Source organism: Microdochium trichocladiopsis, assembly GCF_020744255.1.
Source record: "Microdochium trichocladiopsis strain MPI-CAGE-CH-0230 chromosome Unknown B0I36scaffold_2, whole genome shotgun sequence".
NCBI lineage: Eukaryota > Fungi > Ascomycota > Sordariomycetes > Xylariales > Microdochiaceae > Microdochium > Microdochium trichocladiopsis.
The window spans coordinates 4,473,238-4,501,192 of record NW_025763545.1 but is presented as its reverse complement, the minus strand read 5'-3'; the positions used below and the strand labels follow the sequence as shown (position 1 = coordinate 4,501,192).

General features: G+C 55.7%; 7 protein-coding genes across 7 annotated transcripts; all 7 read right to left on the bottom strand.

The window, feature by feature from the left end:
* B0I36DRAFT_79305 (uncharacterized protein) lies at window positions 1-1,127 on the bottom strand. The gene has a single exon (XM_046163372.1). It carries the CDS (start codon window positions 1,061-1,063, stop codon window positions 119-121), a length of 945 nt encoding a protein of 314 aa, XP_046017563.1. The 5' UTR covers window positions 1,064-1,127; the 3' UTR covers window positions 1-118.
* A 2,633-nt stretch (window positions 1,128-3,760) lies between these two features.
* Window positions 3,761-4,887, bottom strand: B0I36DRAFT_316264 (uncharacterized protein). The gene has a single exon (XM_046152998.1). It carries the CDS (start codon window positions 4,832-4,834, stop codon window positions 4,097-4,099), a length of 738 nt encoding a protein of 245 aa, XP_046017562.1. The 5' UTR covers window positions 4,835-4,887; the 3' UTR covers window positions 3,761-4,096.
* Window positions 4,888-7,521: 2,634 nt separating this feature from the next.
* Window positions 7,522-8,632, bottom strand: B0I36DRAFT_316259 (uncharacterized protein). Its single transcript, XM_046152997.1, has 2 exons — window positions 8,490-8,632; window positions 7,522-8,365 (listed from the first exon to the last, which is right to left on the bottom strand). Exon 2 carries the CDS (start codon window positions 8,354-8,356, stop codon window positions 7,712-7,714), a length of 645 nt encoding a protein of 214 aa, XP_046017561.1. The 5' UTR covers window positions 8,357-8,365; window positions 8,490-8,632; the 3' UTR covers window positions 7,522-7,711.
* A 726-nt stretch (window positions 8,633-9,358) lies between these two features.
* Window positions 9,359-10,502, bottom strand: B0I36DRAFT_316258 (uncharacterized protein). The gene has a single exon (XM_046152996.1). It carries the CDS (start codon window positions 10,212-10,214, stop codon window positions 9,486-9,488), a length of 729 nt encoding a protein of 242 aa, XP_046017560.1. The 5' UTR covers window positions 10,215-10,502; the 3' UTR covers window positions 9,359-9,485.
* Window positions 10,503-13,110: 2,608 nt separating this feature from the next.
* On the bottom strand, window positions 13,111-14,223 carry B0I36DRAFT_316253 (uncharacterized protein). Its single transcript, XM_046152995.1, has one exon. It carries the CDS (start codon window positions 14,117-14,119, stop codon window positions 13,247-13,249), a length of 873 nt encoding a protein of 290 aa, XP_046017559.1. The 5' UTR covers window positions 14,120-14,223; the 3' UTR covers window positions 13,111-13,246.
* Window positions 14,224-24,224: 10,001 nt separating this feature from the next.
* B0I36DRAFT_316244 (uncharacterized protein) lies at window positions 24,225-25,482 on the bottom strand. The gene has a single exon (XM_046152994.1). It carries the CDS (start codon window positions 25,291-25,293, stop codon window positions 24,598-24,600), a length of 696 nt encoding a protein of 231 aa, XP_046017558.1. The 5' UTR covers window positions 25,294-25,482; the 3' UTR covers window positions 24,225-24,597.
* A 610-nt stretch (window positions 25,483-26,092) lies between these two features.
* Window positions 26,093-27,350, bottom strand: B0I36DRAFT_316242 (uncharacterized protein). The gene has a single exon (XM_046152993.1). It carries the CDS (start codon window positions 27,159-27,161, stop codon window positions 26,466-26,468), a length of 696 nt encoding a protein of 231 aa, XP_046017557.1. The 5' UTR covers window positions 27,162-27,350; the 3' UTR covers window positions 26,093-26,465.
* Window positions 27,351-27,955: the final 605 nt, after the last annotated feature.

The window sequence follows — 27,955 nt, the reverse complement described above, 5'->3', positions numbered from 1 at the left end:
CTCATTATTTGTTCATCACTCTGTTCTTTTGTCATGTTGTTTTACTCCGTCTATCTATCTGTGTGGCCCACTGTTCTCACGACACTACTGCTGATGAAAGTCGCTCCCGCTCCCAGGTCTACCACGACCACTGCACGACAATACCTGCCTGTCGATCCCAAGACCCAGAGGCAAAGGCCTGCACATACTCCTCCGTCCAGTCCTCGCCGGGACCCAGCTGCGCCTGGTAAAAGTGCCAAAAGCCGGCACCGCCATCCGAGTAGGGCTCAAGCCCATACATCGTATCCGGGAAACGAAAGGCATCCACCACGACCGATCGAGTTTCCTCCCCGTCGTCTCTGTGACTCGTAGTCTCCACAAGAGCAAAGTATCCTCCGTCCGTACCGACATCAATGCACGCCCACACCTGCACGTGCTTCACCCAGCCTCCACTGGTCTCGACACTCAGAAGTGTCAACCGTTCGTGCCAGGGAAACACCCTGCCCTCACCAAACCGGGACAGAAACCGGTCAGTCTCCACGGCCAACCGCCGGAACTCACCCATGATCAAGGCACCCATGTGCCGATAGTCGTCCTCTGCCTCCTGGTCTCGCCGCCAGGCTCGACAGTACTGTAGCTCCTCCTCTCCCTCCCGGGAGAAGTCGAACTGTAGGTCACCACTGCAGACCACCACCGGGGTCCACCGAAGCTTCTCTGGACTTCCACACTCCAGTGAAACCAAACGGCGCCCCAACGCCTGGATCTCAAGACTCACCTCCGGCCTCAGGTCCTCCCAGTCTCCTTCCCAAGGAAACCAGCGAACCTGCAGTTCGCCCAGCGGGGAACACCCCGCCACTCTACACGGCCCAACGCCGTGACCAGCCACAGGCTGAGAGGCATCCCCCTCGGTAACACAGCGCTCCTCAGCGCCACACACCAGACCGGGACTCTCCTCCCGCTCCATCAAAGACCCTCCAGGGTCCTCTGCGCAACGCATCCTCTTCAACGGGCCGTCCAGGACGGTCCCTATCCTCCGCTTCACCCCTCTCGGGGCACCGTACCGACCCTCATCGCGCTCGGTCATACGTGCACAACCCTCCGTGTACTGTTCTCGTCCCTGCTGTCGTTCCACTGTGGTTTTCTCTCCGAGGAAAAAAGAAGAGAAGAAATGTCCTGCCAGTTCATTCTTCGAGGAGGGCTCCCGCCCTCCCTTTGTACTTTCAAGGTTGGTCCAAAGTGGCCCACTTTGTCCCTTTTAGGTAACGGATTGTGGCCAGCAGGCCACATCCTCATAGGTCAAACAGGTAGGTCCGAAGGACCCACTCTGTCAACGGTCAACGCCCATCTTACAAGTGAATCATACAGAGCTCGCACCAAATGCTCGCTAGATGGGCGTTCTGATTCGTCCAAAGGCCAAATTATTCCCTGTCGTATCCACTTTGGTCAACGAACTTCGTTGACGACGACCCCTTGGCTCGCCGTCGCCTCGTCCGTCTGTTGGTCACGCGCCATGCCACCTTCGGCGTCAGCCACGCTCCCACACTCTGTGTTTGTTGTTGCATATCCATGGTTTCTCTTTGCAGTAGAAAATATGATTTCATCATTTTACTCTCGTAGTTATTCGCCACGTCGCTACGCTCGTGTGGCACAGGGCTGCCGCCCCGTACCCGCCGATCCGGAATCTTAGCTCTCTTTTCCGACAGCATGTGGTACCAGACTATCAGCAGTCTTTAGCTGCACGCATCTTGTTGGGGCAAACGAAGCCCCTCACTGTTAGTGTTTTACAGATCTCACGATCCTTTTTGGTGTTTTCCACCACACATGTTCTCACACATTCAATCACTCTGTTCATTTGCTAGTTCTACTGGTTCGCTCGGCTCATCTGTTATCTGTTCATCGCACTGCTGCTCTAGATGCAATTCTCGACTACCGGTTCGTCCCTCCACTACTGCATTCCAAGCGGAAGAGGCTACCTCCATGTACGTGACACGCCATCCTTGCCGAACCTGCGGGAACTAGCACGCTCCCTCTCCGGCCTCCTGCACAGAACTGCGCCCAAGCGCAGACACGCCAACATACCCGTCCCGGATGACAAAACCACTCTGGTCCAACAAATCGACCAGCTGCATCACCGAGATACGCATCTCGTTCCAAAAAGCCATCAGCACACTGCTCTCCAGTCGCGCAGCAATCGTCCCCACGACAATAACTGTCATCACCAGGCTCGCCACGACCCACTGCTCTATCGTCGCATGCCTGTCCAACAGGTGGAAGAGGTCAGACGCCCTCACCGGGCCATCCACTGCACACAACTGCGCAGCCGAAAGCTGACACCCACTCCGTCCTGTGAGCTGCCGCACCCGAATCTCCTGCACCTCCGTCAGCTCGCGACTACCAGGCGCCGCCACCAACGCGGCATAATAGCCCGCGATCTCGTGAACCTCCCGGAAGGTAAACGCCGTCTCTCTTCTCCGCACAGACAATCCCGTACGAGTGCCCTCCAACGGTACCCCATAGCTACGGCACCACGACCGCACTATGGTACTGAGCTGTGCCTCCGACACATCAGGGTAGCGGGCAGAGCCCACGAGGAATCCCATCACCTTCTGCAGAAGAACAGCCAGCTCCGCACCGGCCTTCCTTGCCGTGTCCCGCTCAGAGAGCAAGGGCGCAGCCACCCTCGGCAGCGACAGCAAATACACATCTCGCTCCACCCGTCCCAGGTGTCCGACAGAGTCCCTCCGGTTCACAAACCATCCACCATGTGCCACATCAGAAATCGGCAACTCCTTGCACAGAGGGCTCCCCCTCCGGCTCCACTCCGCCAACCAGTCCTCGTGCACCAGCTTCTCCGCCGCATCTACCGCACTAAGGCGGAAAGGAAACGCCACCGGCGATGACGAGCCCCCGGGCTCTGTGCTACACGAAACGTACTCGTCATACTCGCCCACAGCTTCTCCGTCCTGCCCGGCCGCATCTCGTCCCGATCGTCGCTCCGCTATCGTTTCCCCCGGGGAAATGAAGAGGAAGAAAGAGAGATCCTCTGCTCCTTCTGGGAAGGGTGCACACCCTTCCTTTGTACTTTCCATGTGGGAGAAAGTGTGCCCACTTTCATCCCTTTTCGGTAACGGAACTGGGCCACCAGGCCCCGTTCCTATAGGTCAGCCAGTCGGGGTCCAAGGACCCACTCTGTCAACGGTCAACGCCCATCTTACAAGTGAATCATACAGAGCGCCCATACAAATGGTCGCGAAGATGGGCTGTGATTCGTCCAATCGACGAAATATTCCCTGTCGTATCCACTTTGGTCAACGAACTTCGTTGACGACGACCCCTTGGCTCGCCGTCGCCTCGTCCGTCTGTTGGTCACGCGCCATGCCACCTTCGGCGTCAGCCACGCTCCCACACTCTGTGTTTGTTGTTGCATATCCATGGTTTCTCTTTGCAGTAGAAAATATGATTTCATCATTTTACTCTCGTAGTTATTCGCCACGTCGCTACGCTCGTGTGGCACAGGGCTGCCGCCCCGTACCCCGCGGTTCCGGAAAGGAAGTACCTCTTTTTAACATTACTAGCGGTAATCGTAGGGTAAAAGCATGCTTACACAGCACGCATGGTCCCGGGAGAAGCGAGGCACACTTGTTGGTGCCGTCGAAGGGGGTAGGAGCTTAGGGTTAGAAAAAAGGGAGCGCCCCAGCGCGACCCAGGGCCTCTAGAAAAGATACTTTGGTCACTCTGTTTATCACTCATTTCATTGCATTCATTTCGTGTATTGTTCAAGTTCATTCTATTCACTGCTGTTCTACTGGTTCATACCTCCACTTCGTGTAGCTGTCCACCAGTGCACGTACCCGCTGCACCTGTCTAGACACACTGCCGACAGGAATGATCGCTCGTCCCCTCGCGCACCTAAGCAAAAAGTCCACCGCTTTACCAAGCCACGGTCTCCAGACCCTGCTTCGCTACTCTGGTTCCTCCGCACCTCCTGTGCTTCGAGCCATGCTGCCACAAGCAGACCATCCTGAAGATCATCCGAGACAGCTCACGCTGCCAAAGAAGAAGTACCTCCATGCGAAGGCCCCGCCGTGCCTTCCTACCTCTTGCCATCTACAGGCCATCAGTCATAGAGATGACTCAGCCTCACAAAGTCCTCCGCCTCCGGCTTGTGATCCGACGACACGGGGCTGTGTCTCGTCCCAGCCACCGAATAAGCATAGCAGTCAGGGAAGACGTACACCTGTACATACCGATAAGGCAAAGGGAGGCTCCGCGGCTCCCACATCACCATCTCCCTCTGGTAAAGGTAGTCCTGCAAGCCCCTCGGGCACCGATCCTCCGAAGGATTGTTCACAAAACACCCCAGGTGGTCATACTCAGGCCGGAGATAAGTAAAGGGAACCTGAGCACGCTTCAGGTGCTCCAAGATGAACGGGGTCATCTCGTACAAGACGTGGCGCCCCTGCGCCAGTGTGTCAGTTCGCTCCTCCACAATCCTCTGCTCCGTATTGTATTCCAGCTCCCGCTGATTAGGAGGCTTCCCCGGCACCTCCCAACGTGTGATCCGACTGCACTGCGACGGGTGCAGTCCAGGCAAGCGCGCCAGCGCCACAGCTGACATGTGTGGGAACAACACCACCACCGCCGGTCCCTGCGGTGTCCGTACAAACGAGGCAGGAAGCTCGCCAGCCACTCCCTCCGGGACACAACTCACATCTCCTCTCCCCGAGTAGATCTCCTCCTGAATGGGTGCGAACAGCACCCTGCCCTCCGACTCCGTCACCTGTCGTGTCATCCGCCCACTCCTCGCTCCCGCTAGCATAGGCACCGAGTGCACCGACGCCCCCGTCTTGTTCATCCTGTCTGCCGCCCTGCTGTTGTTTCTCTCCGAGGAAAAAGAGGAAGAGAAATGAAATCCTTTGCCTTCTCTTGGGAAGGGTGCACACCCTTCCTTTGTACTTTCCATGTGGGAGAAAGTGTGCCCACTTTCATCCCTTTTCGGTAACGGAACTGGGCCACCAGGCCCCGTTCCTATAGGTCAGCCAGTCGGGGTCCAAGGACCCACTCTGTCAACGGTCAACGCCCATCTTACAAGTGAATCATACAGAGCTCGCACCAAATGCTCGCTAGATGGGCGTTCTGATTCGTCCAAAGGCCAAATTATTCCCTGTCGTATCCACTTTGGTCAACGAACTTCGTTGACGACGACCCCTTGGCTCGCCGTCGCCTCGTCCGTCTGTTGGTCACGCGCCATGCCACCTTCGGCGTCAGCCACGCTCCCACACTCTGTGTTTGTTGTTGCATAGCCATGGTTTCTCTCTGTGAGTAGAAAATATGATTTCATCATTTTACTCTCGTAGTTATTCGCCACGTCGCTACGCTCGTGTGGCACAGGGCTGCCGCCCCGTACCCCGCGGTTCCGGAAAGGAAGTACCTCTTTTTAACATTACTAGCGGTAATCGTAGGGTAAAAGCATGCTTACACAGCACGCATGGTCCCGGGAGAAGCGAGGCACACTTGTTGGTGCCGTCGAAGGGGGTAGGAGCTTAGGGTTAGAAAAAAGGGAGCGCCCCAGCGCGACCCAGGGCCTCTAGAAAAGATACTTTGGTCACTCTGTTTGTTCCAAGTGCACTCATTCCATTCATTTGTTTATTCTACAAGTTCATTCATGTGGTTACTGTTTGGTTCAATCACGCTGTTCATTACATTACTCGCTGTACATTTCGCTTCGTGGTGTAGCAAGCCCAGCTAGTGGGACTCCGTCACCTGCCAAGGGTAAACATCCATCCAACCTGTATGAATTTCCTCCCATCCGTGCACGGATCCAGGATCACGGGGAAGGCGCAAAGCAACACTGCTATTTGCATACCTCGTAGGCGACACTCGACAAGTCGCTCGACATCCATCCCCACCCCTCACGGGAGGGTACGAACACTGGCCATCTGCAAGGCCACAATAACCGGACGGGCCCCGTCCATGCGCACCCACGCGTGCAGATCCCCCCAGAATCCAAGACAACTAGAAGATAAACCTCCTCGTTCTCCTCCTCCGGCGTCCCTTCGGTCCTGCTGCCACTCTCATCAGCATCAAAGTGAGGTCTCGCCCTGCCGAGACAAACCCCCTCGACACGACATGTCCACCGAGGCCGTGCACAACAAGCGCACGACAGACGCACAACAGCAGGAAGACACCACCGTCTCCTGCATACACATAGGGACGTGGGGACACCCCACAACAACATGACCGCTCCACGCGCACCGAAAGGTCCCCGCACAATACGAGTGACTCCGACGCAAGTTCGCCTCCTGCGACTCCTCCACCACATGGAGGGGATTGAAGCAAGCCGCCCGGCGGCAAAGATGAGAAGCTACCATGCCACGCAGCACATCCCGCCCATGCCAGGCCGTGAAGGCAACCCGATGCAGAAGCACGCTGATCTTACCCTCCGGTGTCGTCGCGCACGCACTCCCATAGCCGCCCCGCGTCAGGCTGCTCTTCGCCAGCCAGCAACCCGTCTCCGAAAAGTCGATCTCCTCCCGGACAAACATCCTTCCCAACACCCGTTGGCACACGCCCACTCCCGGGCTCTCGTGGTACAGTCGCACTCGCGACATCTCCTCCCCAGGAGAGAAAGAGCACACTATCCGTCCGTATGCCTCACCCGGCATCCCATCCTCCGGAAAGAAAGAAAAAAGACAACGCTCCCCTCTGTTGTCGACTCCGTGTCCCCGCTCCGCTGTTGTTTCTCTCCGAGGAAAAAGAAAGAAGAGAATTGCCAGTCCCTGTTCATCTCTAGAAGGGGCCGCAGCCCCTTCTCTTGTATCTTCGAAGGTGGGTACCAGTGTGCCCACTGGATACCCTTTTAGGTAGTCGGAACTGGGCCACCAGGCCCCGTTCCTATAGGTCAGCCAGTCGGGGTCCAAGGACCCACTCTGTCAACGGTCAACGCCCATCTTACAAGTGAATCATACAGAGCTCGCACCAAATGCTCGCTAGATGGGCGTTCTGATTCGCTCAAATCGCGAAATATTCCCTGTCGTATCCACTTTGGTCAACGAACTTCGTTGACGACGACCCCTTGGCTCGCCGTCGCCTCGTCCGTCTGTTGGTCACGCGCCATGCCACCTTCGGCGTCAGCCACGCTCCCACACTCTGTGTTTGTTGTTGCATAGCCATGGTTTCTCTTTGCAGTAGAAAATATGATTTCATCATCTCACTTCCGTGGTTATTCGCCACGTCGCTACGCTCGTGTGGCACAGGGCTGCCGCCCCGTACCCCGCGGTTCCGGAAAAGAAGTACCTCTTTTTAACATTACTAGCGGTAATCGTAGGGTAAAAGCATGCTTACACAGCACGCATGGTCCCGGGAGAAGCGAGGCACACTTGTTGGTGCCGTCGAAGGGGGTAGGAGCTTAGGGTTAGAAAAAAGGGAGCGCCCCAGCGCGACCCAGGGCCTCTAGAAAAGATACTCTCATCACTCTGTTTTACGTACATCACTCATTTCATTTCGTGGTTTGTTCTACCAGTTCATTCTATTCATTTCATTCATGGTTCTGTCTCTGTCTGTAGTCGGTGCATCTTCGCACCTGCTGGGTGGGGGAAGTGAGGCCCCACTGCACTAGTGTTGGAGTCATCTCGCGATGTTCTGTGGTGGTTCGTGCACCACCAGGGAAAGAAAGAAGAGAGATCAGCTCTCTCCCGTAGCACCTCGCGTCGCCAGGCGCACCCACTGCCTGCTACCCCGCAGCCTGGTCTACAAGGAAGGCACGTTCCACTGTGTTGGATACCATACTACAGTCTCCCCCATAGAGACTACCCAGCTTGGTAAGCTGCATCAGCACGTATGCCAGCTGAAAGACACCCAGGTCCTTGGCCGTCCCTCGCCACTGGAATAACTTCAGCTTCGGACAGGAACACCATCCGAGATTCCTGCTCGCCGAGCAATGGCTACCAAGACTCATCATGTACTCATCCACACTCCTCGTCGCATCCCTGATACGCCTCCAGCATGCACTCCGCAGCTCCTCGTTTACCGGCCCGGAACACTGCACTCCCCAGTGGAACACCTGCACCGGGGTCAGGCTCCCATCGCCTGCCATCTCCTCGGCTCGGATCTCCTCGACAGTAACTGCCACACAACAATCCCGGCACCAAGCCTCCAGGGCTTCTGACATCTCTGTGCCCATCGCTGCCCACTCCGTAGAGAGCTCCGCTCGATGTTTGTCGAAAATAGCCATAATCTTGCTCTGCAGTACACTCCCGCTCGGTCGCACAGTCCCCGGACGTACAACCCTCCTCATGTGAAGAGGAAGAAGAGGTCGAAGCCTCACCAGGCGCGCCACCCCCGTGGCCTGCTGCCCCTCCGTACCCGTCGTGGCCATCTCGTCTCACTGTCGTTCGTGTCGCCGATGCACGCAGTGCATCAGTAGGCTTGGTTCTTGGCCACAAGAACATAAGAAGAAAAAAATAGGAAGCCCCCAGGCTTCCGTCTGTCCTCTCGTCCCTCCTACTCACCTGTTCGTCCGTGCCCAAGGCACTGCTCTCCTGAGGGAGAAAAGAAGAAAAGTAAAGAACAACGATCCTCCTGTTGTTGCGTCCCTCCTGCCGTGTCCACTGTTTTCCTCCAGGAATGAAGGAAAAGAAGGAAAGAACTGCTCGACCCTCCCATTCTTCGAAGGGGCACCAGCCCCTTCTCTTGTAGTTTCAAAGTCGGGTGCAGTGTGCCCACTGCAACCCTAAAAGGGTAACGGATTGTGGCCAGCAGGCCACATCCTCATAGGTCAGCCAGTCGGGGTCCAAGGACCCACTCTGTCAACGGTCAACGCCCATCTTACAAGTGAATCATACAGAGCTCGCACCAAATGCTCGCTAGATGGGCGTTCTGATTCGCTCAAATCGCGAAATATTCCCTGTCGTATCCACTTTGGTCAACGAACTTCGTTGACGACGACCCCTTGGCTCGCCGTCGCCTCGTCCGTCTGTTGGTCACGCGCCATGCCACCTTCGGCGTCAGCCACGCTCCCACACTCTGTGTTTGTTGTTGCATAGCCATGGTTTCTCTTTGCAGTAGAAAATATGATTTCATCATTTTACTCTCGTAGTTATTCGCCACGTCGCTACGCTCGTGTGGCACAGGGCTGCCGCCCCGTACCCCGCGGTTCCGGAAAGGAAGTACCTCTTTTTAACATTACTAGCGGTAATCGTAGGGTAAAAGCATGCTTACACAGCACGCATGGTCCCGGGAGAAGCGAGGCACACTTGTTGGTGCCGTCGAAGGGGGTAGGAGCTTAGGGTTAGAAAAAAGGGAGCGCCCCAGCGCGACCCAGGGCCTCTAGAAAAGTCACTGACTCGGCATGCACTCATTTCATCTCGTTCATTTATTGTTCCAGTTCATTTGTTCATTTCATTCATTGTTTGTCTGGTTCCATCACTCTGTTCTTTTCACTCATGCTATCGCGTGATGCACTACACATGAAACTCGGCACAGCCCCCGCGTCACTCGTCTGCCACCTACACTGTTGGTAAAGACCCCGCCTGGTTCTTGGTGCACGCCATCTGCGCACCAGTAGTTGATCTGTGAAGCCAACGAAAGAGCAGCCCTGCTCCGGCCTCCACCTCAGTGGAATGAAGAATCTTGGCAACCATCCGTATGGTCATCAAAGCATAGGCCATGCTGGCCAGGTGCCACTGCCTCTGCGTGCAGTGTGCATCGAATAAGTGTCGCAGGTCCTCCAACCGGCCCACCGGGTCAGACGACGAGTGCCTCCAGCACCCAGGACAAGAGGAGCTACCGCCCCGCAGAACACCCGCGACGCGCTCACCCAGAAGATCCGCCTCCGTAACACCGCGCTGCTCCACCATCGTCATGGCCGAAAGAGTGTATGCCGCCGTGCACACAAGGAAGTCCCTGTACATAGCCTCTCGATCGAGGGGGATCGAGACACCGGGTCGACTATCCAAAGCCCACTCGTGGTCCCGCGCCCAGCGCAGAAGCGAAGTAGACAACAGCCGCTCCGCAGAAGAAGAAACGCACTCAGACCCTGGCTGAGCACATAACGCCGACACATGATCCAACATGGCCTGCAGCTCTCCGAGGACGCCCGAGCGGACAGCAGGATCCCCCTTCTCAACCTGTTCCAGACGGTCCCATACCCTCTGGGTTAGTCCAACGAAATGTCTCCCCACCTCCCGTGGCTCAGGGCTCGTCTCCTCCGCCCCTGCATCCTTCTCCCACACCATCTCCCTGGTTGTCCCTCCACGGTAGTGTTTCCCGTGGAGTAAAGGGGAAAAGAAGAGAGGAAGCCCCCAGGCTTCCGTCTGTCCTCACCAAGTCTGTCTGTTCATGCACCCCAAAGGTGCACAAACAAGGAAGGCAAACGCCTTCCTCTACCTCCTTCTCCGAAGAGAAACAAGACAATCTCCAATCCTTCCCACACATGGAGGAAGGGAAGTGCACACCCTCCGGTCGTGTGGCCAGTCCCTGCTGTCGCGCCGCGTGTTCCCCCGGGGAAAAAGGAAAGAAGAAATGAAATCCTCTGCATTCTTCCAGGAGGGCTCCCGCCCTCCCTTTGTACTTTCAAGGTTGGTCCAAAGTGGCCCACTTTGTCCCTTTTAGGTAACGGATTGTGGCCAGCAGGCCACATCCTCATAGGTCAGCCAGTCGTGGAGGCAGGCTCCACTCTGTCAACGGTCAACGCCCATCTTACAAGTGAATCATACAGAGCTCGCACCAAATGCTCGCTAGATGGGCGTTCTGATTCGCTCAAATCGCGAAATATTCCCTGTCGTATCCACTTTGGTCAACGAACTTCGTTGACGACGACCCCTTGGCTCGCCGTCGCCTCGTCCGTCTGTTGGTCACGCGCCATGCCACCTTCGGCGTCAGCCACGCTCCCACACTCTGTGTTTGTTGTTGCATAGCCATGGTTTCTCTCTGTGAGTAGAAAATATGATTTCATCATTTTACTCTCGTAGTTATTCGCCACGTCGCTACGCTCGTGTGGCACAGGGCTGCCGCCCCGTACCCCGCGGTTCCGGAAAGGAAGTACCTCTTTTTAACATTACTAGCGGTAATCGTAGGGTAAAAGCATGCTTACACAGCACGCATGGTCCCGGGAGAAGCGAGGCACACTTGTTGGTGCCGTCGAAGGGGGTAGGAGCTTAGGGTTAGAAAAAAGGGAGCGCCCCAGCGCGACCCAGGGCCTCTAGAAAAGTCACTGACTCGGCATGCACTCATTTCATCTCGTTCATTTATTGTTCCAGTTCATTCCATTCATGGTTGGTTCCACTGCTCACTCCGTTCATCGGATCATCCTACACTACCATACATACTCTGCCGCTTCACTACTCACGTCTGTCCACTCGACTTCAACGTCTGCGGGTGGTTCCCACGCTCGCTGCATCCCAGAACCTGGACCCCGGAAATACCGGAAAAGGGCCTCTGCCCCGGTTGCGACTGCGGCGGAGTCAAGCATACACGCTATGACCCGGATAGTGAGAAGGACACAGGCCATGCTGGCCAGGTGCCACTGCCTCTGCGTGCAGTGTGCATCGATCAAATGGTGCAGGTCCACCAACCTGCCAGAAACATCTTGCGGCGAGTGTCTCCAGCACATGGGACACAGGACAAACTGGCGCAACAAGCGGGCCACCTCCTCCCCCATCGGTTCCGCCGCTACCACAACGCGACGCTTCGCCAACTCCAAGCCTGGCATGATTTGTGCCACCGTGCACACAAGGAAGTCCCCCAGGACAGCTCCCCGATCCTCCCCGATCGAGGCCAACGGCCGACTAGCCATCGTCAGCCCATGAGCTCGCGCCCACTGAAGAAGCGACATCGACAACCACCGCTCCGCACCCGACGACGCAAGCGCACGCTCCGACACACTCATCGCTCCCACGTCATCCAACATGTCCTCCAGACACTGGACCATCGCCAAGCGAACATCGGGGTGCCCCCTCCGAATCTCTTCCAGCCTCTCCTCCGCGGCTGGAGTTAGTCCAACGAAGTACTGACCCACGACGCTCCGCCGGCACAGCTGTTCTACCTCCGTCATCTCGTCTCCTGTTGATGCACGCCAGTGCATCAGTAGGCTTGGTTCTTGGCCACAAGAACAAAGGAAGAAAAAATAGGAAGCCTCCAGGCTTCCGTCCGTACTCACCAAGAACTCCCGTTCCAGCACCTCCAAGGTGCACAGACAAGGAAGGCAGACGCCTTCCTCTACCTCCTCCTTCCTACCGGAAGTAGAGAAACACGACGATCCAGTCTCGTGAACGCTCCGCCTCTGTCGAGTAAGAAAAGAAAATGAACACCCTCCGGTCGTGTCTCAACTCCGTCCCGCCGCGCTGCTTGGTGTTTTCCCCCGGAAAAATAAAATAGAAGGGAAAGATTGTCCTGCCAGTCCAACTTCTGGGAGGGCTCCCGCCCTCCCTTTGTACTTTCAAGGTTGGTCCAAACTGACCCAGTTTGTCCCGATTAGGTAACGGATTGTGGCCAGCAGGCCACATCCTCATAGGTCAGCCAGTCGTGGAGGCAGGCTCCACTCTGTCAACGGTCAACGCCCATCTTACAAGTGAATCATACAGAGCTCGCACCAAATGCTCGCTAGATGGGCGTTCTGATTCGTCCAAAGGCCAAATTATTCCCTGTCGTATCCACTTTGGTCAACGAACTTCGTTGACGACGACCCCTTGGCTCGCCGTCGCCTCGTCCGTCTGTTGGTCACGCGCCATGCCACCTTCGGCGTCAGCCACGCTCCCACACTCTGTGTTTGTTGTTGCATATCCATGGTTTCTCTTTGCAGTAGAAAATATGATTTCATCATTTTACTCTCGTAGTTATTCGCCACGTCGCTACGCTCGTGTGGCACAGGGCTGCCGCCCCGTACCCCGCGGTTCCGGAAAGGAAGTACCTCTTTTTAACATTACTAGCGGTAATCGTAGGGTAAAAGCATGCTTACACAGCACGCATGGTCCCGGGAGAAGCGAGGCACACTTGTTGGTGCCGTCGAAGGGGGTAGGAGCTTAGGGTTAGAAAAAAGGGAGCGCCCCAGCGCGACCCAGGGCCTCTAGAAAAGATACTCTCATCACTTCGTTTGTGCATGCACTCTGTTCATCTCATTCATTTCATTCATGGTTCATTTGTTCATTCATTCTATTCATTTGTCATGTTGTTCTACTTTCTGCTTGTCTCCGGGCCAAGAATAATCTGACAGGTGCACATCGTCCCCACTCCGATGAGGCCCATGGTCGCACACCACCGCGGCTCCCGTCTACTGCATGACACGCCGAGTACTCCAGGCATGATCCGACCCAAGTCGGCAGAGAACCAAACAAGCCCGTCCCTCGCGAACCAGAACCCTCTGGACAAGAGAGAGGATGCGGCCCACATGGAAGTCCGCCCTACCCGTCCGCCGGAGGGAGAAGTACACGCGCTCCAGAGCGAGCAAGGCCGCGTTCAAGGCAACGAGAGACCGATCCCGCTCACTCCACTGCTCCTCTAGCATATGAAGCAACGCCTCCGTCGCCCCTACTCGAGATCCATACACCAGGCACCACTGGCAGGTACTAGACATCTCCACCGGAGACTCTTCTCGCAAGCGCTGCACCACCGCAGCTGGCCGCTCCTCCAAGTGATCAGCACCAAGAATCGCGTCGTGGACAGCCCCCAGCACGTCCAACCGATCATCCACGCTCCGCACGGGGGTCTCACCTACCTTCTTCTCCCCTCCAGGCACCTTGCCCAGCAAGGGAACATCGTACTGCTCACACCAGCTCGCCAGTCCCAGCGATAGTAACCGCTGCACCTCCGGGATCTCCACCTCGTACCTCTCGCTCCCCTCGTCTTCGGGGTCCGCACCCCAGAAGTATTCCGCCGTCGCGACCAGACACCGGTCCAACACAGCAAGAGCTTGCTCACACTCGTGATCTCGCCTGGACAGGTCCAGCAGCCTCCGCTCTGCCGTACAAGACAAAAGGGGGAGCCACAGCTCTCCCGACCCTTCCAGAGAACGCCTCCAGCGCACCATGCATCGTGGGTTCGTTCCTCGCCCTGCGACAACAACGGGAATCTCCATCCCTTCCTCCTCCTCCAGAGGAAACAAAGACAAAACAGAGATAAACGAGGGCTCCACCCCGCGTCCCATCCTGCTTCCCAGCGAAAAGGGAAGAAAGCCAGGAAAATGAACAACCCCTCCCGATCGTTGTTGCGTCCCTCCCGCCGCGCTGCTTGGTTTTCTGCCCGAAAAAAAGAAAGGAAGAAAGATTGGAACTCTGCTGCCAACTTTCAGAAGGGCACAGCCCTTCCTTTGTATCTTCGAATGTGGGGCCAGCGCCACAGCGCTAGGCCCTAAAGGGTAGTCGAACTGGGCCACCAGGCCCCGTTCTCATAGGTCAAACTCTCGTGGAGCAGGCTCCACTCTCGTCAACGGTCAACGCCCATCTTACAAGTGAATCATACAGAGCTCGCACCAAATGCTCGCTAGATGGGCGTTCTGATTCGTCCAAAGGCCAAATTATTCCCTGTCGTATCCACTTTGGTCAACGAACTTCGTTGACGACGACCCCTTGGCTCGCCGTCGCCTCGTCCGTCTGTTGGTCACGCGCCATGCCACCTTCGGCGTCAGCCACGCTCCCACACTCTGTGTTTGTTGTTGCATAGCCATGGTTTCTCTCTGTGAGTAGAAAATATGATTTCATCATTCACTCTCGTGTATTAAGCAGCGTCGCTACGCTCGAGCTGCACAGGGCTGCCGCCCCGTACCCCGCCGATCCGGAACTCTAGCCATCTTTTCTGACAGCATGCGGATTAAGTAATAAAAGCATGTTTTAGGACATGCATCGGCACAGCCAAGTGGACTACCCCACTTTTGAAGCTCCACAACCATTGTGTTTCGCACATCTCACGATATTCTCTGGTGTTTTGTTCTACTCTAACCCATTTCATTTCAATCACTCCGCTCCTCTAGTTGTTCTACCTGTTCACTCATCTCATTTCCTGTAGTTCATTTCACTGCTTCATTCCATTCATCATCGTAGTCACTCCGTCGTATTGATCCTATCACTGCACAGTCTACAAGGGAAAACAGATCCTCCGATACAGGCACACGATGCCAGCTTCCGCCAGGCCAACAGGTACCGCATCCCTTCTGCTCAACGAGCTCCGCCCACACATCTATCCACCGCTTCCTGCTGTCGTGCATCCTCCACCTGCTACGGTCCACAAACGGACAACACACTCCCGTCCTCCCACAAGGTCAGAGGGGACACACACCACCATCGAGTGAAGAAGGGAACACTGCCAGTGAACATAACCGCTAGCCCTGCCGGGCAAGCGACTGCTCTGCTCTCCGCTGCATCGCATCTCGAATCATCGGGTGCCGCCACTCATAGCTCACGCCCTCCGTGTCGAAAAAGTCGTCCAACTCCTTCTCGGTCAGCCTCCATGCAGACCCAAGCTGCCGCCCACAAACATAAGGTATCCCCTCCGGACGTCGGCCAGGCACTAGGCAAACCTCATACCCACCTCGCGTGGCAACCAGCTCCGCTACCAGACACAGAGCACCCCGCTGCTGTACCATCTGCTCCAGAAGAACGTTCTGCGCCTCGCCAGCCAAAGCAAGCGAGGACCTACCCGGCTCCACCCCGACGAGAACACTCGTCAGCGCACTCCACAGCTCCAGCTGCTGCCCCTGCGGGACAACCACCGTGTGAGGACAACCCTCCAACGCGTCCAACAAGGACGGCGTGGCAAGGAAGGGAATCACCTCGTATCCACGAAACTGCCTCTGCTCCCATCGGATCTTCTCCATCCTGGACAACAACGCCGCGCGGTTCCATCCTCGCGTCAAACGCTTCTCCAGCGGCACCATCTGCACATCGGGACAGTACCGTCCCCTCTGCTCCTCCGGCATCTCTGCCAAGATCAGGGCCCACGCTGCGTGGGACCATACCACCCAGACCTCCGTCTGTCTCTCCGGCTCCCCCATCTCTGCCCTGTCGTGCATCGCCTGCATCCTCTCCTCTGTCGCGTACTATCGTCCCTGACTTCCCGTAAAAGGAAGTAAAGTAACAACTCACCTCCGTTGGTTGTCTCGTCCCTGCTGTCGCTCCGCTATCGTTTCCCCCGGGGAAATGAAGAGGAAGAAAGAGAGATCCTCTGCTCCTTCTGGGAAGGGTGCACACCCTTCCTTTGTACTTTCCATGTGGGAGAAAGTGTGCCCACTTTCATCCCTTTTCGGTAACGGAACTGGGCCACCAGGCCCCGTTCCTATAGGTCAGCCAGTCGGGGTCCAAGGACCCACTCTGTCAACGGTCAACGCCCATCTTACAAGTGAATCATACAGAGCTCGCACCAAATGCTCGCTAGATGGGCGTTCTGATTCGCTCAAATCGCGAAATATTCCCTGTCGTATCCACTTTGGTCAACGAACTTCGTTGACGACGACCCCTTGGCTCGCCGTCGCCTCGTCCGTCTGTTGGTCACGCGCCATGCCACCTTCGGCGTCAGCCACGCTCCCACACTCTGTGTTTGTTGTTGCATAGCCATGGTTTCTCTCTGTGAGTAGAAAATATGATTTCATCATTCACTCTCGTAGTTATTCGCCACGTCGCTACGCTCGTGTGGCACAGGGCTGCCGCCCCGTACCCCGCGGTTCCGGAAAAGAAGTACCTCTTTTTAAGGAATTTATCTGCACAAGCAGGGTAAAAGCATGTCTTAGGACACGCATCTTGGTGGGGCAAAGTGAGGCCCCCCACTCTTAGTGTTTTACAGATCTCACGATCCTTTTTGGTGTTTTCCACCCACTTTACTTCGTCTCATTTCATCATACACTCTGTTCAAGTCATTCATCATTCCATGCTACAATACATATTGATCGCATCACACATGCGCTGCATCACAAGGCTTCCTGCTCCCCTGGCCGCCGTAGTTCCACGTCTGCACTACTCATTTCTCCCCATGCTTGTTGCGCAATCCTGCCGCCATCTACGGGAGGACACAACAGGGTGTCACGTACTCTAGAACGCAAGCCTACCAGTGCAGTGCTGCCTGACACCACTGGCCAAAAGTGTAGCCCACAGGGCAGTTGGAAAACAGAAAACTACATAGCGGTACCCTCGCGACAGAAGTCGGACGCATGTTCCACGACAAGGTCAGAAAACACCTTCGCCTGCTGCTGTAGGTGCCAGGAACGTAGCGCTGCCCCAATCACCGCCACTGAACGAATGGCTTGCACCAAGCTCGCCAACATCCATGTCTCCAAGGTGCCCCTCTCTGCACGCTCGGCCAGAAAGGGCCGATGATCTCTCACCTCCATCCGGCTTCCACCGGAATCGTGCGACGTACACGTCGAAACAGAGAGCATGGTCTGCTCATCCAAGAACCCACGCACTGTCGCGCCCCGCTCCCGGACTCCCATCCGTATCGCCGCCCACTCGGACGAAATCGACATCACGTCCCTCCACGACTCACCTCCGACGCGTCCCCGCGGAAGACTGCAACGCCTCCATCCCCACAGGGGAATGTCATGCTGCCGAGACCAGCTCGTAAGGAGCAGCGACAACGCCCGCTCCATCACTCCGAGATCCACTCCTCCCAGAGTGTACTGACAGTGCAACTGCAACCGGAGATCGCGCACCGCCCGATCAACCATCTCCTCTTCCTCCCGAAGTCGAGCCAGCGCAGCCAGCGTATCCGCCGTGCATCCGACAAACCAGACCTGCTCACGCATCAGCCTCTCCTCCGCACCGAGGTCTGTCCCTTCCCGGGAATCATGCGCCTGCCCAGTCGCACATCTGCCACCAGCCTTCCGGCGTCTCGAGACATCCTCTCGTTCTAACCGCTCCCCCACTCGCTTCAACCTCGTACGCATCGGCCCTCCCGGCGCCATGCCTCACGACTGAAAGGCCACAAGCCTGCTTCTCCTCCGGAAAGAAGGAAAAGAACTGAAGTGCACAACGATCCCCCTGTTGTCAGTCCCTGCTGTCGCTCTGCTGTGTTTCTGCCAGAAAAAGAAAAGAAGAAGAAATGAAATCCTCTGCATTCTTCCAGGAGGGCTCCCGCCCTCCTTTGTAGTTTGCCATGTGGGAGAAAGTGGCCCACTTTCGTCCCTTTTAGGTAACAGATATGGGCCAGCAGGCCCATCTCTGATAGGGTAGCAAGAGATGGAGCGAGGCTCCACTCTGTCAACGGTCAACGCCCATCTTACAAGTGAATCATACAGAGCTCGCACCAAATGCTCGCTAGATGGGCGTTCTGATTCGTCCAAAGGCCAAATTATTCCCTGTCGTATCCACTTTGGTCAACGAACTTCGTTGACGACGACCCCTTGGCTCGCCGTCGCCTCGTCCGTCTGTTGGTCACGCGCCATGCCACCTTCGGCGTCAGCCACGCTCCCAGCTTCCAGCGTTGTTGTTGTTATAGCCATATGTTCTACTAGTAGTAACAGCATTCATTCTTCATGTCTCTTCGAGTTATTCGCCACGGCTGCTGCGCAGCTAGTGGCACAGGGCTGCCGCCCCGTACCCCGCGGTTCCGGAAAAGAAGTACCTCTTTTTAAGGAATTTAGTGGTACCAGACCACCAGCATGCTTGAGCTTACACGCATCGGCCCACATGAGGCTGTACTCTCGTACTGTTTCACGCATCTCACGATTCTTTCTGGTGGTTTGTTCTACCACCACACATCTCATTTCATTCAGTCATTCATTCCATCACCCTGTTTGTTCATGCACTCATTTCATTTCGTTTCATCGTTCAAGTTCATGTACCCAGTCATTTCATTCCACTGTTGCTATTGAAGCTGAGGTGCCGCTGCACCAGTTGTCATCACCTGTGACGACAGAAAAGTGCACTAAACTACCGCGCACTCTGGGCCTCCAACCCCTGCTCGTTTATTGCCTCCACCAAAGAGAACATGGAATCCTCTGCGGCATCTCCGTACTGCTGAAGCTCTGGCGACTTCAGAACGTGGGCGATCTGGCGGATCACCTGGACATGATGCCAAAGCACACCGACCGTAAACTGCACCCCAGTGCCATGTCGAGTAAGCACATGGTACAACCAATCCTCCGAAGCTGCCTCATACTCCGTGACCTCGGCACAGGCACATCTCAGAGAGGAGAGACCTCCGCGCACACTGCGAACCATCGCCTTCCAGCCCTCCTGACCAGACAAACGCTCACGCCCTCGCTCGTCCCCGAACGCGTGCATCGTAGCCAAGTGCTTTCCAACCAGGCCGACATCTATGAGGGGGATCCTCGACCGCCGCGAGACATCCGCGACGACTCCACCTCGTCCCTCCATCTGCACAACAAACTCCGTAGACCATGTCAGCAGCGCAGCCCGATAATACCTCTCCAAGACCTCGGGCAACAAATTCTCCCCGTCCGTAGCCTTCTCTACGGCTCCCTTCAGGTAGGTCAACAAGACATCAGCCGCCCCCGGCGGGAAGGACGCCTCTAGCATCCTCGCGCATCCCTCCCCGGTCAGCGCCACAAGAATAGTCGACGTCCTCTCCTCCCTCTTCCATGACACCGGCTGCCACCCAGGGCACCCTTCCTCCTCACCCCCCAGTGGGGTGAGAATGGGCAGAGCACTGCACCTGTTCTCCAGGCCGACACGGCCACGAAAGCCTCCGACCGCGGTCCCAGGGACCGAACCAGCCAGTACTCCCGCGCCGCGGAGACCAAGAGCATTCCCCCCCGGAATAGCCCGTGCACGCATCCCGCTCATCACCAGACTCCTCGTCTGGCCGGCAACCGACGGCAGTGTCTCCCAGCGTCTCATCTTCTGCACTCCGTGATTTCCAAAGGAAAAGAAAAAGAAAGACAACGATCCTCTGTGTTGTTCCGTCCCGTCTGTCGTTCCACTGCGTTCTCTCCGAGAAAATAAAAGGAAAGAACTGCCGCACCCCAGCATTCTTCTGGGAAGGGCCTCAGCCCTTCCTTTGTATCCAAGGAATGTGGGAGAAAGTGGCCCACTTTCGTCCCTTTTAGGTAACAGATATGGGCCAGCAGGCCCATCTCTGATAGGGTAGCAAGAGATGGAGCGAGGCTCCACTCTGTCAACGGTCAACGCCCATCTTACAAGTGAATCATACAGAGCTCGCACCAAATGCTCGCTAGATGGGCGTTCTGATTCGCTCAAATCGCGAAATATTCCCTGTCGTATCCACTTTGGTCAACGAACTTCGTTGACGACGACCCCTTGGCTCGCCGTCGCCTCGTCCGTCTGTTGGTCACGCGCCATGCCACCTTCGGCGTCAGCCACGCTCCCACACTCTGTGTTTGTTGTTGCATAGCCATATGTTCTACTAGTAGTAACAGCATTCATTCTTCATGTCTCTTCGAGTTATTCGCCACGGCTGCTGCGCAGCTAGTGGCACAGGGCTGCCGCCCCGTACCCCGCCGATCCGGAATAGAAGTACCTCTTTTTAACATGCGAGGTGGTACCAGACTAAAAGCATGCTTCAGGACATGCATCTTGTTGGGGCAAATGAAGCCCCACACTAGTAGTATTTAAAAATCTCACGATCTTTTCTGGTGTTTTGTTTCACTGCACACTCATTTTAATCATTCACTCTGTTCAATTACTTAGTTCTACTGATTACTCCGCTCACGACATTGTTTCACTAGTGCACTCTGTTTCATTCATCCTACTGTCGCAGGCTACTGCTCGCATGCTGATCGCATAAGAAAGGTACTCTGTTATCCTCATCCTGATCTGCTACGTACGGGTGCACCCCGTCTAAGTCCTGCATCCTCCAGTTCCACCAGTGTCCTGTGGTCATCCTCACCTCGTGTCTCGTGCATCCCACGCGCGCATCATCCAGCCTGTCTGCGCTATGCTGTCTTGGTTCCCCAGGAACGCGAACCGAAACGTCGTAGCTCCTCCTCCACGCCACGGTCATTCTTCCCGAAGTACCTGTAAAAGGTAGCCCACTGCTCCTTCACATCAACCGGTTGAAAGGTAGCACCCTGCGTGCCACCTGACATCGTGAAGGCGGCCACGACCACGAGCCGACCATGGTCCCCATCTTCCTCATGAGTGGTACTCTCGACAAAGGCAAGCGACACGCTGTGCCCATTGCGCTCATCTACAAACAGCTCCACGTCGGCTGATTTGTCCCAGTCCCCGGGGGTCCTGAGGCGCATCACAGTCCAAGAGTGATACTGACAGTCACCACTTTGTGCTCCAACCGTCTCGCGCGAAAGTGTTCTCATAACCAGTGCACCCAACTGGTGAAATGCCCACCGGGCTTCCTCATCTCGTCTCCACAGGCGACAATACCTGAGCTCCTCCTCTCCCTTCCGAGGGAAATCATCACACACCGTCCCGTCGTGCCGCACCACCGCCGTGCACTGCAGCTTGCCTGGATCATCAAAATCCAGCTTGATCAGACGATCAACCAGGGTCTCCACCTGTCTCAGCTCCTCCACAGTAAAGCTGGTCCAGTCCCCTATGCCTGGAAACCACCGTGCATCCATATCTTTTGGCACGCTCCGCTGCCCCCGTCTCGGCTTGGATCTAAGATCCTGCGCCATCCGCAAGTCAACCATCCTCGACGTCCCGCCCTCACCCATCATCTCTCCGATGAAGAACAAGTGATCGCCCCTTCGTGTCGTCGTCGTGCTCATCAAGTGAAGCACGATTGCTGCACTCCGTGCAAAAGGAAAGAAGAAGAAAGAAAAAGAAGCAACCGTCCCTCTGTTGCTGCACCCCGTGTTCCCGCCCCGCTATTCTTTTCGCCGAAAAATAAAAAGGAGGGAAGAAATGAAATCCTCTGCATTCTTCCAGGGAGGGCTCCCGCCCTCCTTTGTAGTTTGCCATGTGGGAGAAAGTGGCCCACTTTCGTCCCTTTTAGGTAACAGATATGGGCCAGCAGGCCCATCTCTGATAGGGTAGCAAGAGATGGAGCGAGGCTCCACTCTGTCAACGGTCAACGCCCATCTTACAAGTGAATCATACAGAGCTCGCACCAAATGCTCGCTAGATGGGCGTTCTGATTCGTCCAAAGGCCAAATTATTCCCTGTCGTATCCACTTTGGTCAACGAACTTCGTTGACGACGACCCCTTGGCTCGCCGTCGCCTCGTCCGTCTGTTGGTCACGCGCCATGCCACCTTCGGCGTCAGCCACGCTCCCAGCTTCCAGCGTTGTTGTTGCATAGCCATGGTGTTTCTACTAGTAGTAACAATATGATTTCATCATTGCTCTTCGAGGTGAGCGCCAGGGTCCTGCGGACCACGGCACAGGGGGCTTCCCCCTGTAACCCCCTTCTTTCCGGAATAGAAGTACCTCTTTTTGACAGCATGCAGTCAAAGTAATAAAGGCATGCTCTAGGGCACGCATCTTTGCACAAGTGAGGCTCCACTTCTACAGCATTTCACGCATCTCACGATACTTTCTGGTGTTTTCCACACTGCACAGGTTACTTGTTCCACATATTGCCATTCGTCCCCTCATGGGTTCACTCTCATTCTTACTCATCGTCCCATGTTCAACTTCGCACCACAGTGCGACACAGCCTACGCTACCGAGCACATACTCCAGCAAGGATGCAGCCTCAACTGCAGAGGGTCACCAAGACCTGGAAAAAGAAGACACGTCCCGGGTATGCCACACATCCATGCACCACCGGCACACCCAAAGCTCACCCACGCTCGCAATAGATGCAACACCTCCCTCGTCCACACCGAGGACTCGGACGCAGCACCAACCCCTGGTTGATTCTGCCAGTAGTCATATGCTTGTCTCAAAGATTAAGCCATGCATGTCTAAGTATAAGCAATTATACAGCGAAACTGCGAATGGCTCATTACATCAGTTATCGTTTATTTGATAGTACCTTACTACTTGGATAACCGTGGTAATTCTAGAGCTAATACATGCTAAAAACCCCGACTCACGAAGGGGTGTATTCTCCAAGGCCTCCTGCCATCCAATGATTAGCTCGTGCCAGCATATGTAATGCCTGTCATCCACCGCTGCTCTCTTACCATCGCCAAAGGTCCTCCCAGGTAGGACCGCTCGTGCCACATGTGAACGCCTCTCGTCCCCATCGCTAGTGATCATGCCGCTCCACGCAAGGAATCAACGCTTCCACCGGAATCTCCTCGTCTGCCGACTCATCCTGTGCTTCCACCAGCCCCTCCGGCGCAACCATGACCTCGGCTCCCCTCGTAGTAGACTGTCGCCCTTTCCCCTCCCGGGATCGCACCGCCCCGCGTGCCTGGAAATACGCTCGTCGCCCCGCCGACTACAACGTTAGCCACTGCCGTGACCACTTCCTGACGGCCTCCGCCAACATCCGCCCCACGAGGTCGGATAGTCAAGGTAAGACCTACTCGAATCTTCGGCCCCTCCTTCCCAGTCGTGCTCCCTACGGAAGACATCGTTCCACAGCCTCGCCCTGCAACTAGCAAGTATCACTCCGTCACGTCAGCCTCCGTCCGACAACGACTACTATCTCGGCATCCTGCCATCTCACAGCGCTGCAACGCACCCCCGTGCACTGCATCCATCCAGGACGTTCACCTCCGGCAAACACATACCAACGTATCCTACCGCTCCCGCAACACCTCACTCCGTTCTTATCGCCCCGCTGCTGTTTTCCGCCGGAAAATGAAAAGAAGGAAGAAGAGAAATCCTTTGCTCTCTCCTGGGGAGGGCCTCAGCCCTCCCTTATGTAAATCCATGTGGGTCTCTGGTTTGCCCACCAGAGCCCTAAAAGGGTAACCAGACTGGGCCAGCAGGCCCAGTTCTGATTGGAAGGTAAGCGGGGGTCAGGACCCACCCGCGTCAACGGTCAACGCCCATCTTACAAGTGAATCATACAGAGCTCGCACCAAATGCTCGCTAGATGGGCGTTCTGATTCGTCCAAAGGCCAAATTATTCCCTGTCGTATCCACTTTGGTCAACGAACTTCGTTGACGACGACCCCTTGGCTCGCCGTCGCCTCGTCCGTCTGTTGGTCACGCGCCATGCCACCTTCGGCGTCAGCCACGCTCCCAGCTTCCAGCGTTGTTGTTGCATAGCCATTATGTCTCTCTAGTAGTAGACAATATGATTTCATCATTTCACTTCCGTGTATTAAGCAGCGTCGCTACGCTCGAGCTGCACAGGGCTGCCGCCCCGTACCCCGCGGTTCCGGAATCTTAGCTCTCTTTTCCGACAGCATGCGGATTAAGTAATGTCAGCAGTCTTTAGCGACATGCATCTTGGTGGTTTTTGAAGCTACTCCAAAGTAGTGTTTAGCACATCTCGTGATACTTTCTGGTGTTTTGTTCTACTCTAACACACGACTCTACATTTCATTTCATTGCATTCCATTGCTGGTTGTTCCACACTTCACTCTGTTCATCTAGTAATCACCCTGATCTTCTGCTGATAAGTCTAGCTATCATCACTGCATCAACTGCTCTATCGCCACATGGCTCCTACACGAGGACACCGGACTACAAGCCCTGTTGTCCAAACTCTGCTGCCACCTGCAACAAAAGCCCTCCTCACGCCACGGGCACGGTGAAGAGGAAAGCCCAGGAGCAAACTCCAGTGTGTAGAACACAGAAAGCCAGCTCTGCTACCAGTTTTCAAGTCCCACCGGGACGACGCCCACGTATGGTCACCAGCAACCCCACTGAGGAGCTCCCTCCGAGGGGAAGTACCCGCGGAATGCCCGATCCGCCATCTGATACAATCTCTCGTCCCCCAGGACACGCGCAGCAGCGCACAAGACCAGCAACATAGACGCCCAGCGAACCATACCTCTCTCTCGATCGGAAGCGTGCACACGCACCATGTGTGCAACCTCGGGAGCAAGCACATTACGTGAACCTACCCGTCCCAGGGAAGCCCAACACGCCTCACACCTCTTCATCCGAAGGCAGCGCGACATCATCTCATCCATCCAGGAAGCCGTGTACCTCCAGCGCGTCGCCATTCCATGCAGTGTTATACCCAGTGCAAACACCTCCTGCCGCGAAAAGTGACCGTCGCACCGCTCCTCTTCCATGCACGCCGGATCCCCATCGTGTATCTCAACTCCGTACTTCTCACCCCACGAGAGCAAAGCTGCACCAAAGCCGCTACCCATAGCGCCTACCAGGTCCTCCGCCTGATCTTCCCCCTCCAACGGGGGAGGTGGGATAAACAAGCAATGACGAACAAGTTCATCCACTGCCTCTCTCCGAAGCACAGCATCCTCTGCCATCAGCGCAAGTCTCCCACGTGCGCCCTCCCCAAGGGCAAATAAGAGGCCAACCTTCCATGTCCTCTCCTCCTCCGGCATACTAGACTCCTCCGGCTCTGCACTGCACATCTTCGTAGTATCTCTCGTCCCTCCCCGGTCCGTGTAGCTGCACGCAGTGCATCAGTAGGCTTGGTTCTTGGCCACAAGAACATAAGAAGAAAATCTCCCAAGGACATCCAAGGTAAGACAGCCTCCGTGCTGTCGTCCGTCCCGTCTTGTCGCGCTGCTGCTCCTCTCCGAGGAAAAGGAGGAGAGAAGTGGAAATCCTTTGCCATTCTCCAGGAGGGCACAGCCCTCCCTATGTATCTTCGAAAGTCGGGAGAAAGTGGCCCACTTTCATCCCAAAACAGTAGTCGAACTGGGCCACCAGGCCCCGTTCTCATAGGTCAAACTCTCGTGGAGCAGGCTCCACTCTCGTCAACGGTCAACGCCCATCTTACAAGTGAATCATACAGAGCTCGCACCAAATGCTCGCTAGATGGGCGTTCTGATTCGTCCAAAGGCCAAATTATTCCCTGTCGTATCCACTTTGGTCAACGAACTTCGTTGACGACGACCCCTTGGCTCGCCGTCGCCTCGTCCGTCTGTTGGTCACGCGCCATGCCACCTTCGGCGTCAGCCACGCTCCCAGCTTCCAGCGTTGTTGTTGCATAGCCATTATGTCTCTCTAGTAGTAGACAATATGATTTCATCATTTCACTTCCGTGTATTAAGCAGCGTCGCTACGCTCGAGCTGCACAGGGCTGCCGCCCCGTACCCCGCGGTTCCGGAATCTTAGCTCTCTTTTCCGACAGCATGCGGATTAAGTAATGTCAGCAGTCTTTAGCGACATGCATCTTGGTGGTTTTTGAAGCTACTCCAAAGTAGTGTTTAGCACATCTCGTGATACTTTCTGGTGTTTTGTTCTACTCTAACACACGACTCTACATTTCATTTCATTGCATTCCATTGCTGGTTGTTCCACACTTCACTCTGTTCATCTAGTAATCACCCTGATCTTCTGCTGATAAGTCTAGCTATCATCACTGCATCAACTGCTCTATCGCCACATGGCTCCTACACGAGGACACCGGACTACAAGCCCTGTTGTCCAAACTCTGCTGCCACCTGCAACAAAAGCCCTCCTCACGCCACGGGCACGGTGAAGAGGAAAGCCCAGGAGCAAACTCCAGTGTGTAGAACACAGAAAGCCAGCTCTGCTACCAGTTTTCAAGTCCCACCGGGACGACGCCCACGTATGGTCACCAGCAACCCCACTGAGGAGCTCCCTCCGAGGGGAAGTACCCGCGGAATGCCCGATCCGCCATCTGATACAATCTCTCGTCCCCCAGGACACGCGCAGCAGCGCACAAGACCAGCAACATAGACGCCCAGCGAACCATACCTCTCTCTCGATCGGAAGCGTGCACACGCACCATGTGTGCAACCTCGGGAGCAAGCACATTACGTGAACCTACCCGTCCCAGGGAAGCCCAACACGCCTCACACCTCTTCATCCGAAGGCAGCGCGACATCATCTCATCCATCCAGGAAGCCGTGTACCTCCAGCGCGTCGCCATTCCATGCAGTGTTATACCCAGTGCAAACACCTCCTGCCGCGAAAAGTGACCGTCGCACCGCTCCTCTTCCATGCACGCCGGATCCCCATCGTGTATCTCAACTCCGTACTTCTCACCCCACGAGAGCAAAGCTGCACCAAAGCCGCTACCCATAGCGCCTACCAGGTCCTCCGCCTGATCTTCCCCCTCCAACGGGGGAGGTGGGATAAACAAGCAATGACGAACAAGTTCATCCACTGCCTCTCTCCGAAGCACAGCATCCTCTGCCATCAGCGCAAGTCTCCCACGTGCGCCCTCCCCAAGGGCAAATAAGAGGCCAACCTTCCATGTCCTCTCCTCCTCCGGCATACTAGACTCCTCCGGCTCTGCACTGCACATCTTCGTAGTATCTCTCGTCCCTCCCCGGTCCGTGTAGCTGCACGCAGTGCATCAGTAGGCTTGGTTCTTGGCCACAAGAACATAAGAAGAAAATCTCCCAAGGACATCCAAGGTAAGACAGCCTCCGTGCTGTCGTCCGTCCCGTCTTGTCGCGCTGCTGCTCCTCTCCGAGGAAAAGGAGGAGAGAAGTGGAAATCCTTTGCCATTCTCCAGGAGGGCACAGCCCTCCCTATGTATCTTCGAAAGTCGGGAGAAAGTGGCCCACTTTCATCCCAAAACAGTAGTCGAACTGGGCCACCAGGCCCCGTTCTCATAGGTCAAACTCTCGTGGAGCAGGCTCCACTCTCGTCAACGGTCAACGCCCATCTTACAAGTGAATCATACAGAGCTCGCACCAAATGCTCGCTAGATGGGCGTTCTGATTCGCTCAAATCGCGAAATATTCCCTGTCGTATCCACTTTGGTCAACGAACTTCGTTGACGACGACCCCTTGGCTCGCCGTCGCCTCGTCCGTCTGTTGGTCACGCGCCATGCCACCTTCGGCGTCAGCCACGCTCCCAGCTTCCAGCGTTGTTGTTGTTATAGCCATATGTTCTACTAGTAGTAACAGCATTCATTCTTCATGTCTCTTCGAGTTATTCGCCACGGCTGCTGCGCAGCTAGTGGCACAGGGCTGCCGCCCCGTACCCCGCGGTTCCGGAAAGGAAGTACCTCTTTTTAACATTGTTTGCGGTACCAGACCGAAAGCATTCTTCAGCTGCACACATCTTCTAAGTTCATGTGGTACCAGACC

Coding starts and splice junctions, on each gene's coding strand:
- B0I36DRAFT_316253 (XM_046152995.1), bottom strand. CDS start 14,119: ATGGGACGCGGGGTGGAGCCCTCGTTTATCTCTGTTTTGTCTTTGTTT.
- B0I36DRAFT_316259 (XM_046152997.1), bottom strand. CDS start 8,356: ATGGCCACGACGGGTACGGAGGGGCAGCAGGCCACGGGGGTGGCGCGC.
- B0I36DRAFT_316244 (XM_046152994.1), bottom strand. CDS start 25,293: ATGTGCAGTGCAGAGCCGGAGGAGTCTAGTATGCCGGAGGAGGAGAGG.
- B0I36DRAFT_316264 (XM_046152998.1), bottom strand. CDS start 4,834: ATGAACAAGACGGGGGCGTCGGTGCACTCGGTGCCTATGCTAGCGGGA.
- B0I36DRAFT_316258 (XM_046152996.1), bottom strand. CDS start 10,214: ATGGTGTGGGAGAAGGATGCAGGGGCGGAGGAGACGAGCCCTGAGCCA.
- B0I36DRAFT_79305 (XM_046163372.1), bottom strand. CDS start 1,063: ATGACCGAGCGCGATGAGGGTCGGTACGGTGCCCCGAGAGGGGTGAAG.
- B0I36DRAFT_316242 (XM_046152993.1), bottom strand. CDS start 27,161: ATGTGCAGTGCAGAGCCGGAGGAGTCTAGTATGCCGGAGGAGGAGAGG.